Raw genomic sequence first — 20965 nt, 5'->3', positions numbered from 1 at the left:
GTTTTTGTTTACATGCATAATTGTGCTTTTTCTCGGATAAATGCTGACTTTGAAAACAAAAAGGTGCGGATGATGCAGGGTGACCAACATCTGACGGCGGAGCTTCTTCATTTCTTATTCATTCCCCAGTTTATCACCCGCTGACAAGTTGTCACTCTCCTTTAGTCCTTTTGTCCTTTTTAAAAACACTTTGAATTATTCAGCCTCGATTCATGCATGATACTGCCTGCTGTCAGGCCGCATTACTTTGAAAACGAGAAGTTTTTGGGTCATGTTTGTGGAAGCAGCCCGAAGCGAAATGATAAATGCTGATAAGCTTTTTAATTATCATAACTTGACATCGCCGTGTATAAATTGCATTATGTTAACTTGTTTGTGCTACTTTTGCAACTTTCGCTGTGTCAGGCAGTTCAAATTTTTAATCGTAAATAATCGCATGACTTAAATAGTTAACCCACGATTACCGGTAATCACACATTTTATATCTCTTCAATAAAATGTAAGTTTTCATATTCGTGTTCACATAAAATTGGAAAAATGTTCGAGTGGAATATAGATTTGTGTTGGGGTCATTTTTCTGCCACTAGATCATCATTTTCATTTGTAAGACAGTGACAGCTCGGTGCATTTTTCTTTTCATATTGAGATTCATCTGATCTTTAACATGAAGTAAAATTGCAAAACGCAACTTGACCCCAGTCTCCACAATTGTATGCATTATTATTAAATTTATTATTGCTAAATTTTGACGTAGCTGCGTTGCGACTGGAGTTCCTCCAGTACAGGCTTTCCAAGTAAGTAATCGTGTGTAAAAAAAAAAAAAAAAAAAAGTAAAAAAAAATATATATATCACACGTGTTTCATGAAGCTTCATTTTCTCATCACGAATATTATATATTTCGGGGGATCGTTGATCTGCTGATCCCTGAAAAATAACCGATCTTTTCCACTGGATGTTCGATTTTTCAATCGCTGGCATCTGTACTCACCCCAGTATATTTATTTATATACTAATGAACTGTTTCTGAAGATACAGTTCCCTTGGTGTATTTTTAGAGACCATGAATGCCCCCACATAATTCTGACTATACAGTCATCATTTTTTTTTTTAAGGCGAATTAAGAATGACTCACATAAGTAGAAAATATGCTGAAATAAACTTCCACTTCCTTGTCGTAAACTAACAGATGCAGATGTGACTATTAGCTTTGATAAGTCTTGAGCAATGATTACAAGAATGAGTGTTGGTGTGGGTGTTGTGACCACCTGCTGTCTGTAAAGAACTCGAGCTGGAATGCTGAGAGACAAAAAAAAAAAAGTATCTCACTGTCTTGTTGTTCATCTCCTGAATATAATTTGATGTGTTTACTTTTAGTTTATCCCAGATGGTACCCAATCGGTCACCACAGGGAAATTACATTTGCGTAATATAATCTGCATGTCCATGATGTGAAGTTATTTTGCTGGCCCATTGCCGGAATTTGATGAATTTGTGTGACTGTATCTTATTTTATGTGTTAAAAACGCATTTGCCGGCTCGACGTGATTACGCTCGATGCGCAGTTTATTGTCCTCAAGAGCTGCAGCTGCAGTTTTCCGCGTCCGCTTGATATACACAAGCGACTCCGGAGGGACGAATATGTCAAATGACTTGTTGTTTACACAAAAGGATCTGCTTTTTTTTTTTAATACTACATTTTGCTTTGAAAGCATTTTGACTCACACTGTGGTGCTTTGTTCCACAATTTGGATGTTTGGGAGTTATACAATTTGGCTCAATAGTTGAAGCTTATCTCTTTGACTGCCAAAAACGTGTAATAACGTTTAGTAAAATCACGATGTATGCCGCCATAAACGTTAAGTGACGTCATTTTTTTTATTTATATATCAGTGGTCAGTGCAACATCCAAGTGCAGCACAGCCGGGACAATGAGTTGTGAAATCAAAACCCCCCACTGACTATGGCCAGCAGATGGCAGCATTGTATCTCTTTTCAATGGGCTGCCGGTGTATGGAATTACTCAACTCAACTCAAGTTTATTTAACCTCGCAACGGTAGCTGCTCGGGCCCTAACTAGAGCTGCGAATTACAATGAAACATGACACAATCTGATGAAATAGAACGTTTTCAAGGCTGACGTGAATGATCAAAGCCTTTTTTTTTACGTTAAACCTAATTTAATAAAGCGTCACTAAACAAAAAAAAAATAGTATCAAAGTCAATGCTGTGGTGAAAATGTATCTTTTCTTATCAATTTTCGCTTAATGTCATTCAAATGGTGATCACTAAAGAACGGAATAGGGTAGAAACATACTTTTTTTTATAATGAAAGAATGGAATGTGATCTTTCATGTGGTACCCATGTTGTATAAGAAACAAATAAAAAATGAGTTAAAATGCTCGAAATCCGCTCGCATTGGGGGTTGTTTTTTGATCACGTGTGGCAGTAAAAAGAGTTAGTTATTATTATTATTATTATGAAGTCTTGTGTTAGACAATATTGACTGTATCGCTAGTCTTTTCTACTGTTACCGCTGTGTTCCAACAAAGCGGATGGGCCTGTTTCATCCATCAATGTATCTATCTACAAAAGGAATAGAAGGCACGTTTGACTTGACTAGGCATGGGGAAAATGCATGTTTTAATCAAGACTTTGGCGCCTTCTCCACTCTAAAAAAGCCATGTATGCTTCAGAGTGCCACAGGGAGCAGTGTCATATATCACTGTCAGCGTTATTATTTGTATCCCCGTGCCTCCCCATAGGCAGCTTGTGTTTCTGGTTTACAGGGTTTATGTTTTCAGACTTGTGCACACAGGCGCTCACCTGGATCTGTTCTCTGACACCCCGCTGCCAAAACAAACAAAACCCATTTCACAATTACACACAGTCAGCATGTATAAATGTCTGCCTTTAAGTCCATCTTTCAACACCTCAACGTGTTTTCTTCGCTTGTAGTTTTTAAGCCTGGTGTTAAAATATGTGTCATGATTGGCATAAAAAGGAGCATTCCTGATGATAAGGCAAGTTTAATGATTTTGTTAACAGCTGACCAAATAGTCCAGCTCATTTGGATCTGGGCTTAAAAAAAAAAAAAAAATCCATTTGGAGTGTTAGAACCGTTAACATTAGGTCTATATATAAATTGAACTTCTTTGACCCTTTGATTTTGAAAAATATGTCCTTAATCATGGAGTTTACAACTTCAATGAGCACTTCAATCGACTGTGGATCAGTGGCTCGTGCAGCAGGACATGGACCACTTAACAGGAGCCGAGGGTTCGAATCCCACTTTAGACAGGTTGCGGTTGAAGTTTACAATTACAACTACAATTAATAATTAGTAATTTTCACATAATTTATCTTTCAATTTATTCACAAGCCACATTCCACATGCATTCAAATATTAGCATTCGGCTATTAGCATTCAGCATTCCCACGCAATTTCTCCTGAAATTGCACGTCTAGTTTCATGTAACATCTGGGTGATAATTTTATGAAATAACTATAAATGAGTTTGTGTGTGTGTGTGTGTTTTCAAGTTAGTGGAACAAGTTGAAATACTAGCGTGGCGTATTTTAGCATTTTCAAGCAATTCGCAATTTAAGAAGTAATGCAGATTTGGAATAGAAAACAGGAAATTGCACACTCGTTATTTTAAAGCATAAGGGATTTTAAATGTAACATGAATCCATTTGAAAGTTGTGAGTCCTGTTTCACCCCGAGCTCTCTTCTTAATTGACTCCAGCATGGAGTAAATGAGAAGAAAATGAAAAGATAAATTGCAGTAATGGAAGGAAATGAAGTGTGTAAGAGACATTTTCTCCCAGTATATTCTCAGATGCGCAACATTGGTAAATTGAATTACAAGAATGATTCTTCCATGTAAGACGTGGGTTACTGACACAAAGCAACAAGATGTACTCTCATTGGCTCACTTGTGCTCGATAAAGATAAGCTAAACACGCGTGAAAGGAATCGAATGGAAATTACGATATTCGCAATTCGACATAATTCCAAGCTATGCTGAAGCTTCCTTGCCACGGTGCGCATGCAGAGTGACACATTTACATATTGTTGCTGCGTGGTGTCTCTAATGCAAAATAGGGGTGCCGTTGTACGTCTGTTTTTGTTCCGCTCCGGGTAAAGGTCAGGCCTCATGAGCTTCTATTAAGACATCGTTTGTTTGGAGCCTGAAGGACAGAGCTCACTGAACCGGAACATAATATATGACAGTGGAACGTTATGGTTCCGCTCAATGAAGTCAAAGGGCAAAAGGAGAAAGAGAGTCCATCTTATTATGCTATTTCAACAAATCAACAGCCTGATACATTGAAAATTAATCAATAGGATGCTTTTAAAATCAGATTATGCAAGGTCATAGTTTAATCTCCTTCACTTAGATTTAACTGTAGATTCCTTCTTTTCGAAAAGCGCTAACTCGTTCTCCCAGCCAGCACTCACTTAATTGAATTTTGTACATTTTCCTCCCGACACTTTATTTATTTCCACTTCCGTGCACCTGTGACACCCAAAAGCCTAATTAAATTATCAATTCATTAAGTCGACTAATGGAAATCATTTATCAGATTCAGCTCATTATGTCCTGTCGTCTTTCTTTATCGCCGCAGTCCAAACAAATGCTACAGGTATGGAGCGCATGTCAACGCGAGGACGTTTTCATTTCCCGACGTAAAACCTCCAACCGAGGATCCAGGAAGTCACGGCGCCAATTCGGAAAGAGCCCGATGGAAGCTGTCGATTGATTTGCTTGTCTAGAAGCTCCGTGTAAAAATAAGGAAATAAAGCCCGTGGATATAAAGGAGATTGATGTCAATCAGCAGCCCGCCTCAAGTGTGGCTTGTCCCATCTTATTAACGCGCTCTCCATGCACTGAGTGTTCTCTGATGACTCCATTGATATGCAACTGAAGAAAGAAAGCTTGTCTCTTGCCATCTTAAGGAGGAGTCCCTTGTGATTGCTCACTCTGTCGCTGCAGCCGGATAGATTGTCATGGATACAGAGATGTATCCGAACAAAGTCGCAGATTTTTCTTCCAGTTTTAAGGGCACTTATGATTATGATAACTATTTCTTCATGATAAGGCATTCACATCTCTTTTTTGAAAATGTGATAGTCCAACAATATTACAGATAGGCGTAAAAGCTAATGCATCACTTTCAAACCATATTTTGCAGGTTAATGCGACCCTTGCCAAGCATGTGATGTAAGTCAAATGCATGATATTGATTTTACTTGTACTTTTATTTTTTTTATTTTTTTTTTTTAAGTCCCGATAGAGCATCTTGCGTGGAGTTAAACAAGCATATTTGAGTTTGTTTACAGTAGAGATGGTTCACTCTAAAAACAATTTGGTAAAAAAAATAACCCAAATTACATCAACATGGGACCGACCCAGTTTTTTGAGTTATACATTTAACCCGAAAAGTTTAATAAAAAAAAAAAAAAAAAAAACGTGACACAAAACACAAAAACAGCCCCAAAAATTATATTGGGCTAGTATGAATAACCTATAAAACCCAAAAGTTTTTTTTTGTACAAAACAAAAACAATGTGTTGTGTTGTACTTAGCTCCCCCAAATTAAGCCAACCCACAAAAAGTCGAGTTAAATGAATAACTCAAAAAACTGGATCGAATGAATAATCCCCTCACCATTTTTTTTTCTTGTGTCATTACATGCAAAAAGTGGGGTTAATGAATAACCCACAAAACAACTTAATTTTTAGTTTTTGTTTTTTTTTGTGGGTTATTTATTTAACTCAACTTCTTGTGTTAAATAAATATCCCAAAAAGTTCTGTGAAATGAATATCACACAAAACAACCCTCCAAAAATGTATTGTAAAAAACAACCTACAAATTGGGTCACTTAGAAGGGAAAAAAAAACAACAAAAATTGGGTTGATTTTGTAAAAAATAATCCCCAAAAAAGCACTGTATTGTGGATTATTCATTTTAACCATTTTTTTTATTTTTTTTTATTTTTATTTTTTTTATTTTTTTGTTAAATGAGCAACCCAAAAAGTTGGGTCGGTCCATTTTTGACCCAACAATTTTAGCGTGTTTGTTGTTGCATCGCTAGCCTGGGAGTTGAACAGAAAATAGTGCTTAGCATTATTTTAATTTTACCGACTTGTTATTTTAATCAAAGAATTAACGTGATCTAACCTCAACCGTAAACACTCTAACCCCAACCTAAGAATAAAACACATCATTGTCTTATCAAACATTCTCACACTTTTCCAAACTTGTATCTACCCATGGGACCCAATAAAAGTAAAAATGAATTCTAAATGAGAAGCTTCGTTTCACTACCTAAATTTCCCCACGGACAGTAAATTGCATCTTTGTGTATTTGTGCCACTAGTCTGAAAAGGAGCACTAACCAGTACGATAACGGTAATCTCATTCTGTCATGGCAGTCACCACCTTTAATTTATGAATACGCTCTAATTAACAAGCCTCCGTGTCATGTGACTTCACGCAGTTACACACATAACCTCTTAAGTGTTTCAGCTCGGGGATCTACTTTTAGCCGTCGCAGCTCACTGCAGTAAATGAGCACACGACATCATCCTCAATATCGTCTGCACTTATGCAGCGCTTCAGTGGCGTCACATCTGGAAGATGAGCAGTTAAAAACATCTATTTTTTTTTCCATTTAAGCTCCCCAAAAGAAAACATCAATCATCTCTTTGGGTTTTTTTTTTAGTCATTGATCAGTGGATCGTTAAATATGATGGCGATACGCCCATCTTGTGAAGCTGACAGAGCCCATGAAGATCACCTTGTTCTGACACTCCAATGCTTAAACAGTACATCTGCACTTGATTGGAGTCCTTCAAGCGCAATGAATTTAAATTGGCTGGCAGTAGAGTGAGATGTTCCATCTATGGATTGAACTGGGTGACAGAGGGGCCCTTCTGTGCTTTTGGATCCAGTCGGGCTCAGTAGTCTTTGCCAAAATCACAGTTAGCAAGAAGTAATTTGCCTTGCTTTTCAAACAAAGGCAAATATTTTGTGTTGAACAAAAAAATTCACTGACAAAGCTACCAGACTCAAAAAACAAAACAAAATTTGCATCTATGTCAGTAATTGAGACGTTACTGATTATGGTAGGCATGGAGCATTTTTGAGGCATAGGAAGAAACTTGTTAGACAATATTTCACTTTTCAGGTGTGACATCCTTCTGGGACCAACTCTTGGCAGGAGAATGTTTCACATTTGCCCATTAGTTATTTTCACTGACAACTTACATTTTTACAAGCATCTAACCTGCAAGCTGTGCAAGCTTCGCAGTTTTCTTCTGCTACATTTTTTTTGCTCGGTTGGATAAATGGCTATCTGCTTCGATTTTGTCTTCATTTAATGCTTGTATAGTTTTGTTGTACTTCAAAAGCAGATTTATTATGTGTGGAAAAACACACAAGGACTCACAAACCGTCTGAGAAATACGAAAAATAATCAATCAATCAAATCAATTTATTTCACTCTTTAAAATAAAAGAAATGAAAGGGGACAGAAAGAAGTGAAACTTTTGTTTCTGCCCCTAATAAACACACGAAAAAAAAAAAAATCAACACAAAATCAATGACAGCAAGCGGTCAATACAATACTACCCAACAATCCAAAAATAATTCAACTGCATGTCCTTTTGCTATACATATTTTTGCAGTAAATATGCTTTTATACATTTTTTTAAAATACAAATAGATTGAGAAGGTTTTGTTGTACAATCCAAATTGTTCCATAGACTGACACCTTGAGTTGAAATACATCGTTCTTTTTGTTTTGTTCTGTATTTAGGTTTACAAAAAATGTATGTTCCTATTAATTTATACTCACTTTCCCTTTTTATAAATCTAGTTTGTATATTAACTAGTAGAATTTCATGGTGGGCTTTATACAATATTTTAAGGCGGTTAAATTCCATCAATTCATTAAATTTTAAAATCTTTAGTTGTATAAATAATGGATTTGTGTGGTCTCTGTATCCACAAACAAAAATGACACAGATAGCACATTTCTGTATAAGAAAAATGGGTTCGGTGTACGTTTTGCCAGCACCCCCCCCCCCCCCCCCCCCCCCCCCCCACAATTCAATGCAATAGGTCAGGTGTGGAACAATCAATGAATTATATAACAATAACAAAGCATCCTTGTTATAACAATGACCAACAGGAGACAGAATGGGAAGCCTGTCGGTCCGGTACTAAGCGTCCTGAATTTGTAAGATAGAATAAAAATAAATAAATACAAATAAAAAAACACAAGGAAAGAACATTTTCAACAGTGACTTTAATTTGAGTCTTTTTCATTTATTAACATTCACATAATCAAAGTACTAAAAGAGAAAGAAAAAAAAAAAGAATAAAACAAGATTTCAACTCTGACCGAGAGAATCTTCTTCCGCAAACATCCAATTAGGGTTCAGAGAACATTGTGGTAACACAGTAATCACCACAGTGGGGTCTCCAACCTGTACGCATTGATTTTGTATCGATCTTTGTGTGAGAAACTCTGCTTTAACCGAGTTCCCCACTCCATCGTTCCACACCACTCGATATTCTGACTGCCGGGGAGCCTGCTGGATGGTCAAAAGCTTAACACACAAAGATTTGGACTCGGACAATTACAAAGTGTCTTTCTGGATTTTCTATATCGCGTACTTCAGTTGTTAAGTGGATCTGTTTTTACATTTGTTGGCGAGCCTTGATAGAACAAACCACTTCTCTTCAGCTCTGTGATAAAAGTCTTTGAAAATGGGGCATTATCGTCAAGCCGATGTGTCAATTCAGTCAGTCTGGATGACTCGGTTCTTTTTCAAAAGCCAAATCAAACACAATGATGAACATAAAACTACATATTCAAATTTCTGTTGAAGATCGGCGCTTCTCTGGTGGTCCATTTTTGTATTAGCTAAGGCATGTGTCCAGTGTGACATTTAAATGCAAGGTTTATTTTGTGAGGCTTCTGAAGATCAATATTGTGCCCGACTTATTTCCAGAGCAAATGTTTGCTTGCTTGGGTGCAGAGAGATTCAAGCATCTATTTCCCACGCTGGGAAAAAGCAAATGCAATTTCAATGCGACCATGCATAAAAACTGTGTTGGTAGTAAACTGACCTCCAGACGTATTTGTTTTTTTTTTCACACGAAAACATAATTCCCACCGCTTCACTTTAAGTACCGTATTTTCCGCACTATAAGGCGCACCTTCAATGTATGACATATTTTCAAACTTTTTCCATATATGGCGCTACAGTAGAGGCTGGGGTTACGTTATGCATCCATTAGATGGTGCTGCGCTACAGGGAATGTCAACAAAACAGTCAGATAGGTCAGTCAAACTTTATTAGTAATTATAAACCAGCTTTCTGACAACTCCATTCACTCCCAAAATGAATAAACAGCTGTTTTATTATTTTCTCTGAGGTAAAGTGTTAGTATTAGCTAGCGATCCAAGATGGCGGGATCTTCTGCGAATGCGCGTCACCGATCGTGTCTTGACAGCGAGGCCTGTTGCGGCTCAATATTGATCCATATATAAGACACACCTGATTATAAGGCGCATGGTCAGCTTTTGAAAAAATTGAAGGCTTTTAGGTGCGCCTTATAGTGCGGAAAATATGGTACGTTATATTTGATTTTTCTCTTTAAAAGAAGTAGATTGAAATCGTGCCACGATGAAGTGCAGTTAAACTTGGAACTTTTTAACATCTGGATAATTATTGGGTTGTTGCTGTCAAATATGCTGAAAGCATGAATATTAGCAGGGTTCATCCATTTGTCAGAACTCCTCCGACAAACTGTGTTATGTGGGAAATACACTTGTGGACACACTATTTAATTATGTGGCATGAGCTGCCACTTAACTGTTAGCGATGATTACACTGTACACAGATTTCAGCTGTCACCTTAACAGATGTAGGTCAAACGCGCAACAATAATCCTGTCAGGCTTGTGTTGTTTACTTCTCAAAGTATTTTAATTAAACATTAAAATTGGCTGTGTCGTTCAGAGGGTGATGATTATTTTCTGACTTAACTCCATAGCTGTTTTTAATTACCGTATTTTTCACGACTATAATGCGCACCTAAAAGCCTTCAATTTTTTCAAAAGCTGACCACGCGCCTTATAATCCAGTGCACCTTATATGGATCAATAATGAGCCGCAACAGGTCTCGCTGTCAAGACGCTATCGGTGACCCTGCACGATCGGTGACGCGCATGCGCAGAAGATCCCGCCATCTTGGATCGCTAGCTAATACTAATACTTTTCCTCAGAGAAAATAATAAAACAGCTGTTTATTCATTTTGGGAGTGAATGGAGTTGTCAGAAAGCTGGTTTGTAATCTATTGATAAAGTTTGACTGACCTGTTTTGTTGACATTCCCTTTAGTGCAGCACCATCTAATGGATGCATAATGTAACCCCAGCCTCTACTGTAGCGCCTTATATATGGAAAAATTTGTAAAATATATCATTCATTGAAGGTGCGCCTTATATATGGAAAAGGTTTTAGCATATGCCATACATTGAAGATGTGCCTTATAATGAGCTGCGCCTTATAGTGCGGAAAATACGGTAAATGGAAAAACTATCATTGTCATAAGGAAAAAATGCCAGTACACTTCAATTCCATGAAGAGAACATACTTTAATTTGGCACCAAATCGCACACCTGAAAACCTGTTGTGATTTTAAGCAATAGTGTTTTCATCCCAAAATCAGCCACTAACTGGATAAGCTATAAAATTCATCTTCCAATTGTACTCGCATTTGTGATGCGTTCGAAAACTTCAATAATTGACATTTTTTAGTTTTTAGCAAAATATCTAGCAGAGGCATGCAGCAAGAGAATTGCACAAATACTATTTCCTTGTCATATCACACGCTTGTGTGGGAACCGAGAAGCTGTTTGAATGTCAAACTACTGGTTGACAGCCATGCATCGCTTCTGTGGGACAATGGGAATGGAGTGGGAGGAAGGCAAAACTTGCCTTTTTTTTTTCCCCCCAGACAAAGCTTGTCATCTTGTAATATACCAGCTATCAAAAAAAAATAAAGAGCAAAAATAATGTCCTCCGCTCTGTTCCTTTGTTTACTGTGTCACGTCCCACTTGATTCATGGGTTGGTTACACTGTAGCGTTGGTAGGTTGTCATTTTACTTGGATAACTAACACGGCTACCACCAACCTGCACACAGACACTCACAGAGGAGAAACATAAGACAGATGAAGGTTTATGAAACTTGGGAACAATTTGAAAAGCAAAGATGTAGTTACCGTATTTTCCTTATATAAGGTGCACCGCATTATAAGGCGCACCTTCAATGAATGACATATTTTGAAACTTTTTCCACATATAAGGCGCTACAGTAGAGGCTGGGGTTACGTTATGCATCCATTAGATGGTGCTGCGCTAAAGGGAATGTCAACAAAACAGGTCAGATAGGTCAGTCAAACTTTATTAATAGATTACAAAGCAGCTTTCTGACAACTCCCTTCACTCCCAAAATGAATAAACAGCTGTTTTATTATTTTCTCTATGGTAAAGTATTAGCATTAGCTAGCGATCCAAGATGGCGGGATCTTCTGCGCATGCGCGTCACCGATCGTGCAGGGTCACCGAATAGCGTCTTGACAGCGAGACCTGTTGCAGCTCAATATTGATCCATATATAAGGCGCGCTGGATTATAAAGTGCATGGTCAGCTTTTGAAAAAATTGAAGGCTTTTAGGTGCGTCTTATAGTGCGGAAAATACGGTGGATTTTATGGTGAGTTAAACTAAAATTGCCATATAGTCAGTTATTTCCTAGCATGTCCACAACAGAAAAGCAGAATTTCACTGATTAGCTGTAGAAAGACTGTAGTAAGAAGAGCTGATTATCCGATTGGAGGCATCTACGGCTGTGGCAAATTGTTTGTGCAGTCAAAATTTAGATTTGTTTTTTTTTAAATAAAACAAGCACATATATGCCAAGAACAGTACTACAGTTTTCATATATTTTTTTAAAAAAAGCAAGGATCTATATAGTTAAAAAATGAGTTAAAAACAGCTGTCAGACCGAACTCAACAAACTTGTATTGCAAAAAATGATCCGGATAGCTCGGTGCAAATGTGTTCTTTGAATATTTGTTTGAAAACAAAACAAAAATATTGTCTTTTGGTTTAGGTCCCAATGAGAGTGATGGCGCCAGGGGGAAAACTCTGGATTTGAGCAGGGGTCACATCACAAACCCCCCAACAGAAGACACAGAGAGCGAAGTTCACTGGGTCACCACCGCGTTGCCGATTAACAGCCCAGACCACCGGCCTGTCCTCAAAGGCTTGATGCTTCATGAGCACCTTCTCTTGAGGGACTTTGAGGGAGACCAGCACTTCTTCAGGAGCGACGGCTCTCTGGCGACGCATCCCACCAGACCGGGCTCCGCGCATGCTTCAGATGTAGCGCGCCCCGTCACTCAAGTAGTTCCCCACGAGGACGCTCCAGCCTTCTCAGACGTCGCTTCCACCGCAACTGCAGCTGCCACCGCGCCGCTTACCACTTTCTCCCCGACAACACCCAAACCTCTGATGCCTCTCTTTCAGAAGTCTCCTGAAGAAAAAAAGGAAGGAGACAAGCTCGAGCCAACCACTCGCTCCCTCGCAACGCAAGTGACACCAAATAACGACAACGCCCCAGCTGCTTCCTTATCATTGCAGCGAGATCAACCGCAGCCTTGGAGGGATTTTTCAGCCGAAGCGAACCTTGCACCCTCTGCAATGAGGATGGAAAAGGGGCAGGCAAGGGAAACAACACCGAAAGACAAAAGCAGTCTCAACCAGCCCCTCCCAAACCTAACTTCACCATCCCAAACTGCCACGTCAACCTCCGTGATCACGACGACAACCATCACCACAGTGCAAACATCTGGTGAGTATGTTCCCAATTCCTTAGACTCCTAATTCTGTAGATTACCGTATTTTCCGCACTATAAGGCGCACCTAAAAGCCTTTAATTTTTTTCAAAAGCTGATCATGCGCCTTATAATCCAGTCCGCCTTATATACGGATCAATATTGAGCCGCAACAGGTCTCGTTGTCAAGACACGATCGGTGACCCTGCACGATCGGCAGAAGATCCCGCCATCTTGGATCGCTAGCTAATACTAATACTTTACCTCAGAGAAAATACTAAAACAGCTGTTTATTCATTTTGGGAGTGACTGGAGTTGTCAGAAAGCTGGTTTGTAATCTATTAATAAAGTTTGACTGAGCTATCTGACTGTTTTGTTGGCATTGCCTTTAGCGCAGCACCATCTAATGGATGTATAACGTAACCCCAGCCTCTACTGTAGCTCCTTTATATATGGTAAAAGTTTTAAAATATGTCATTCATTGAAGGTGCGCCTTATAGTGCGGTGCGCCTTATAGTGCGGAAAATACGGTAGTTTGAGGAAAACAGGAGGGTGCTCAAATGACTGTGAAATAAGTATCGACACAATAACCTAAACCCCAGAGGAAATTCAAAGTTTGCAGTATCTCCCTGTTATGATTTGACACATGCATCTCCGAGGAGAAGAAAATTAAGCGGCAGATTTCAGCATCCTTTCCGTTCGTTTTCCATGCCGCACAAAGCTATTCATCTCCCCAGTAGGGATAGCAGAGTTGGTCATGTGTCAAAGACAATCTGATTTGTCCTGCCTGTCCATGCTGTAGCTTGAGAACCAGTCCACAGAGATAGTTTGAGGGTTACATGGCCACAGAGATACAGGTGGGCTGTCAGTAAGAGTCAGCGGACTGAAAGAAATGCGAATCACACGTCTTTTTTGCTGTCTCCCACAGAGCCGTGCAGCCTAAATTTCACTGACCCTGAGGGCAACATTGAAATCCTGCAGCAGCTTGACACCGCAATGGAGTGCAACTACTTGATTACCGTCTACCTGGGGTACGGCATCGAGGTTCAGGTCAGTATTCGAGAACCATTCTTGTGGGCTTTTGAAACAAAACCAGGCGTTTGATTAAGCGATTGAGTTGTGGAAACATCGTTTGGCCTCCCTGAAGTAGACCTTGCTTGCTATTTTCTACTTCAACCAGGACCAGAATTTTGGTACCAAATTTTGGTGCTTCTCTAAAAACTCTTGTAAAACAGTTTTACTCAGACTGTTCACTAGCCCATTTCATAATTATGCTTTTACCAGGGTCAACTTTTTTATTATCACAACAAACCATCGTCTTACATAAGTCTCCTAACAGTGAAGATAAACTCCAATGTAATTGTGGGAATGCTGAAATAATGTAATTCTGAGTCTTTAAACTCCCACATAATACATCAGATTTTCACCGTTCCAATTTCAATATACTCCAAAAATGTACGCCAATGGGGCTTATATTTTTCTCATTCCACATACTTAGAGTTTTTGCACGCTTTAACATTTTATATAAAAAAAAAAATGTCCCATTCATTGTCAATGGGACAGACATTCAACATTCCAAGTCAGTATTCCACATAATTCACTACTATTTAACATCATTCACAGGTTGTTGATAATTTGATGGCTCAGTTGGTAAAGTGGATTGTCCTGAGGTTCAAATCCAAACTGTGCATTGTAAATGTGTCCATAGGCATGAGAGTAAATGATATGCATATATACATACTAAACAGCACAACATGCATTATAATTTCACATAAATGATAAAACGCGTATAATTCTCATTCGGCTTTCAATATTATACCACATAATTTCAATGTTTTTGACAAGTCTGCTGTGGTTCAGTGTGTAGAGCAGGTGACGAGTACATAGGAAGCTCTGGTTCGCATATTGATCTTAAGCGGACCCAGTCCACGTTCAATTTAATATAATGATCAGTATCATTTCACATTAAGACATTTCTGTCAATATCATTCTATTTGATACGATTCAAACGAATTCCACATCAGTCAAATATTAACATTCAGCATTTCAGCATTCAACTGCAATTTCTGCAGAAATTGCACGTCTCGTTATTATAGCTATCACTTTGTCACTGCAAGTGACCCCTTTTATTTACAGGTGGCTTGATATTGTTGCATATTGTAAATTGTGCCAGACTGCCATGGCTCATAATGCGCTTAATAAGCGTTAATGTTTGTTATATAAAACACTCTCAAGTGAAATAAGGGCGCATGGGTTAATCCAGTAAAGAGCTATGACATATTTGGTGTTAGCTTTTAGAATATTTGCCGGTCTTGTGTGGGTTGATGGAGATAGACAGGCAGAAAATTGCTTGCGTGTGTGGGAGGACAGGGACAGTCGCAGGTTGAATGTTTGCATGAAAAGTCCCTTTTTTTATATAAAAGGTTATAAGAATTAATTTTCAGTGTTTACGTGCGCGTGTGCTGCCTGGCATTTGCAATTCCTCAAACAGCTAATTTACCACAGGAGACTTGAAACTATATGTGAGCTTTGTTTCCCTGCCTCTGGAGAGCTAAGATAAGTCTTGACTGAGTATACTCTTTCTGAAGAGAGTATTTTTTTTTTCCAAGAACCACACAGGCTCTTACCTGCACATATCCACACAGGCACACCTGAGCAAAGACTTCACAACATTTGATGTCGTCGCTTGTGAACCAGCACAGAATTTTCACTGCATTTGACAAAATATTCATTGGGTACTTTCAAGTCAGCGGCGCAAGAAAAGGAGTTTCCGTCCACCATACTGATGAGCTGATTACTGAACTTTATAGACCAGCGCACGACACAACTGATGAAAGTGAAGTCATGGTCTCCATTTCCTTTAACTCATTCACTGCCTTTGACGGAAGAAGACGTCAAATGATGCAATGCATTTTTGCTGGGCTGCCAGTGAATGTGTTAAAAGGAGAAATATTGAAGGCAAGCATGTGTTGCATCTTACCCATCAGCAGTCATCTCCTGCTGCCTGGAGGGCAATCCGAGTCTCTTGGTATTCTTGTGACAGGCTTGGATTTCAAATTTTGTAGTTATTGTTTCTCAGGTTTTGGTGCCAAAACTTAGAGCAATTTTAAATCTGTAACATTTTTACCACTGTGTGGAATCATTGATGCAATTACAGCTAGTAAGACATCTCGGTCATGTCCTTTATTTCATAAAATGGATCTCACCCCCAATGCCCCCCCCACACACACACACAAATTGATCTATTAGTCACCTCAATTTAAATGCTCTTCCCTCTCATTTCAAGAGTTCCACTTTTCATCATGTTGTGCGAAGTCATTTTGGTGATACTAATCTTCCTTTAATCACAGTATCCAATAAGAAAAGAGCGATGCCATGAACTGTCGGCGGAGCGAGTAAATTGATTGCTTCCACTTTCCTGATGAGTTTATTTGCCATTTTCGCTCAACTATCTCTGGAGGACTCGGGCACCCCCCCCAGCAGAAGCTGCACAACTCGAGACGAGACATGTTTTGATCAAATGCAAGATTGCGATCAACTCTTACTACCGTATTTTCCGCACTATAAGTCGCACCTAATAGCCTTCAATTTTTTGAAAAGCTGACCATGCGCCTTATAATCCAGTGCGCCTTATATATGGATCATTATTGAGCCGCAACAGGTCTCGCTGTCAAGACGCTATCGGTGACCCTGCATCCCGCCATCTTGGATTGCTAGCTAATACTAATACTTTACCTCAGAGAAAATAATAAAACAGCTGTTTATTCATTTTGGGAGTGAATGGAGTTGTCAGAAAGCTGGTTTGTAATCTATTAATAAAGTTTGACTGACCTGTTTTGTTGACATTCCCTTTAGCGCAGCACCATCTAATGGATGCATAACGTAACCCCAGCCTCTACTGCAGCGCCTTATATATGGAAAAATTTGTAAAATATGTCATTCATTGAAGGTGCGCCTTATAATGCGGTGTGTCTTATAGTGCGGAAAATACGGTCGTTGGGCTTGGCAACATTTTACTGGAGTAAAAATAAAATCAAAGTACATTTAATAGCAAAGCATCTTGGTGCAAGGAAGTGTTTTGGCAAGTAGGTAATGTTATGAAGGGCAAACCTCAGTAAACCTGCATGATACAAGAATGAAAGGGAACATTACGTCAGCAGTAAGTAAGTAAGTGAGCAAATTTGAAGGGCACACTTTTTTTTCTATTGCTAATTAACAGTTTCACATTAATTAAAATGACATTCAAATACAACGTTGATTTTTGTTTATTAGGAATAAATGTGGTGTGAGATCACTTTTACATGTGCCATTTGCATGCGTTCACGAATGAACCATGTATCATTAAGACAATTTGGGTCAGCTGCCGGGTCTCTGTTCCCACAGCTCACAGCAGTTAATGACTTTTCCCATCTGCTCTTATGACCGCTTCATGATTATTTTGCTGAATAAAATGCATACACATTTGGAGGTTGATCTCATATCAATTAGAACAGCAATAAAGTAATAGTATGATAGACATGATTTACAAGATACAGTTTGACATTAAATTATGTGCATTGTGATGAAGACTACAAGCATGTGCGGTATGTTCAAATACAAGCTACCATCATCATTGCTGAGAAATTGAAGTTATTATGCATTGACATCATAGAACATGTTTGGTTTATGCAGTAAAATCACATTCCATACATTTGGTTGAGTTATTTTCCTTAAAAAAAAACCCACTCCTTTATTATTTGTAATGGAATGAGGAACCTCATGATATACGTCACCACACTTGATTAACTCATTCACTCCCAGCCATTTTCACAAAAGCAATCCCGTTCGCTCCCGGCAGTTTTACTGAATTTTGACTGATTTTGCGAGTCCCGCCTTGAGCTGCTGAAGTCACGTGGCTTTGCAGTCTAAAAATATCATTTGTGAGCTTCCCCATTACAAGTTTTATTTCTTTCTTTCCTGAGCTAGATGAAGCCCTTAAAATTGTTAATGATCACTACATAACAAGCAAATCATTTTAGGTCTACAAAATCAGCTTCTTGCTGTAATAATTTATTGAAAACCCCAAATCATTTTTTAAAAACAATTTTATAAATATTTTCAAACATAGAAAATGCAAAGATGTTTGCATGTAATATTTACTGATACAATCCTTAAATATTGACTTTGTGTGTACTTATAAATGTGCTCGTAAATGTATAAGGAAAATGTGTGGTCTTATGACAGATCTCTGTGGTACACCAGCTTTAATTAGTCATAAAATGACTTAAAAGATTGATTAGGAACATGAAACTGATGGTAAACGGACTGTTTAGCGCTATAACTACACAATATGGTGCTCAATGCAATGCCTCACATTCACACCAATGACTGACCGCTGCCATGCCTATGAGAAGCAAATACGGGTTCAGTGCCTTGCTCAAGGACACTTTGGCGGGTGAGGATCGAACCTACAACCTTATGGATGGGAGACGACCACTCTACCACTGAGCCATGCCACCCCTGGTACTCCAAAGAATGTATAACATTACTGTAGAGTACTTTATAAGTGATATTAGGTATAATTTATATATGAATACATTGATTGAATAAGTGATTTTGTCTCATTTACTTATAATAAACTATATTGACCAATATCACGCAGCATTATTTTTGCATCCTCCTTTTCTGCAGTGCGTCACTTTTGAAATACAGTTTTAAAGGCCAGCTCGAGCTTTACAAGGGTGTGAAAGTGGTATTAAATTTCTTCAAATCTGTTTTGGAGCTTGTCTAATTTGACCGCATGAATCCGTCGATAAGCTGGTTGTCAGCTTTTTTGTTCGACATCTGTTCCAATTCGCTATCCTCTCCTTGCTTACGGTGTCTGCCTTCCTCGCTCTCAAGGTCCTTCCGTCGCTTGTGTGCATTGTTGTCCTCGCCGGTGTGTTTCATGGAAGTCTGCATTCTCGGGGAAAAAGAGGAATGAATTCTGTGGGGGGGCTCAGAGAGTTTGATACATTTAAGGGGTTAGGAGCCCAGACGGGCAATTTCTTCCACTGCCACAAAGCGTGATTGGAGGAGTGTTTCCATTTTCTGACAGGCTTAAGGCAGCAGCATTCAAGAAGATGGTGGGGGATAGATTTTGTGTTCAATACTGCGAATCACATTTCTTCTTCACTTCTTTTCTTGTTTCCCATTTCCATACTAATGCCACAGTTTTTTGGGGGGTTTTTGTTTGTCCGGCTATTCCAATGCCTCAATCAGCATCAATTCTACTGGAAAGCTTTCAACCCTTAATAGCCTTGGCGCTTTCGGCCTTTGAATTAAATATGTAATCTCCACTTTTACTTGGCCCATCAGCATCAAACATGCATGTTGTTTTGACTCAGCACTTTCAACCGGTGCATTAATGAATACGTGTGACTTGAATGTTACGCAACATTAATATGACTCAAGGTAGCTTTTTTTCTTAATCGGTTGTAATCTTTATATAATGATAGCCGATTGTAATGAATCCAAAAATTTGGCTGACTGTTGACCATTCATATCAACTAGCTGCTGAAATTCGTACCCTGCGAATCTTTTCAGTCTAGTTCGTCCTAACTGCTCAGTGTACAACAGGCCTTCATAAATTACAAGGTGGATCAGTGTATTGTCTTTAAAAAAAAACAAACAATTGACTCGGGGCATGTCATATGTTTACAGCCAACCCTTTTGAGGTTGAACAATTGTTTGTCGAAGCAATCACGGTGACCACGCTCTTCTGACTCCAATCAATAGTCATTTTAATAAGCAGCACTAACACTTGACACAGCCTCTTCACAGATCCGGGTGAATTCCCACATCGATCCGAGTACTCTTACTTGAAATTCAGTGAGGTTTTTTCCAAAGGGGGAAAAAAAATGACCATGACATTGACCCTGGTTGAGCATGACTGATGAGGCAGAAAATTATTTTTCTTTTGTTAGTGTTAATTGACCACATGCACTCTTGTCGCATGATCAAGTAAAGTCACTAGTAAAATACAGATTACACACTCACCAGCCAAAACTTTAGGATGTCAGGAGCAAGAGAGTCTTTTAACTCATTCACTTCCAGCCATTTTCACAGAAGCGGTCCCGTTCGCTCCCGGCTGTTTTACTGGATTTTGATTGATTAAAGTCTCTTGTTTCATCAGGAAAAAAAGGATGTTTCTATCTGTTTCCCTTTTGCAGCAATTAGCATTAGAAGAGAGCTCAATTTCATCAGTTTTCACAAATCTATTAAAAATAGTAAGTAATTTAGCTTTTTTTTCTAGATGGCCCTGGTTGATCTCCTTTGCTCTGCTGCCACCTGCTGGCCGTTTGTGTAATAACTACCATTTCTGCAACCGTTCTTTGCAGTTGGGAGGCTGCATCAAAGCCTTCTGTATGCTTTAGCATAAAAACAAAAAAAACAAACAAACGTATAAATACGTCTTTGGGACACTTAAATCATTAAAAAACTTATTTACACGTTATTGGGAGCAAATGAGTTAATCTTATTTCTGGATTTTAATCACATTCACAAGTTTCCCCATTTTGAAGCCAGCTGCAACTGTCAACGAATCACACATCTTTGGTGTAAGATGAGGAAGTACGCAAGCCGAGATGGCTAACAAGTGACTTCACTCAAACCAGAGAACATAGCCCGTTGTACGCAACAGTTTTCGTCCACGAGAAGCCGAGACTTTGCGCTAGAGCCAACGATTGCTTCCGTTAATCAATTGTGGAAGGAGGCAGGGTGGTAGAAAGATGCCGTCTTCATGTTGTGCCTTTCGGGAGCCAGACAGGACATAAAGACCGGTTTGATCTTGATGAGCTTTTTAGGGTGTCAGGGCTTTGTCGAGATGAGTTTTCATGAAGCCTAGCCATCTTGAAAGGAATGCTTTTCAGGTGACACTAATTGCCGCTGCACCCATCAAGCTGTCATAAAGGGAGAAGGCGATGCCTGGCAGAGGGGTTGTGTTCTCTCAAACACACAGTGTCACCGCGGGGGGGAAAAAAATAAAAAAATAAATAAAAGAGAGTAAAGATGCATGCTTGAAAA

General features: G+C 38.9%; 1 protein-coding gene across 4 annotated transcripts in view; it reads left to right on the top strand.

Moving 5' to 3' along the window:
• Positions 1–20965, top strand: part of LOC144006413 (seizure protein 6 homolog) — a 108381-nt gene that overhangs the window by 45614 nt on the left and 41802 nt on the right. For all 4 annotated transcript variants that reach the window (XR_013279806.1, XR_013279807.1, XM_077505249.1 and 1 more), the window contains exons 2-3: positions 12199–12939; positions 13851–13972. Coding sequence is in view for 2 of the 4 variants with exons in the window: in XM_077505249.1 (XP_077361375.1) it covers positions 12199–12939; positions 13851–13972 (863 nt within the window). In the remaining 2 variants the exon portion in view is untranslated. The remainder of the gene's footprint in view (positions 1–12198; positions 12940–13850; positions 13973–20965) is intronic.

The sequence above is a fragment of the Festucalex cinctus genome, chromosome 18, assembly GCF_051991245.1.
Source record: "Festucalex cinctus isolate MCC-2025b chromosome 18, RoL_Fcin_1.0, whole genome shotgun sequence".
Taxonomy (NCBI): domain Eukaryota; kingdom Metazoa; phylum Chordata; class Actinopteri; order Syngnathiformes; family Syngnathidae; genus Festucalex; species Festucalex cinctus.
Note: the sequence above shows the minus strand (reverse complement) of the source record. Positions and strands in the feature narration are given on the sequence as shown.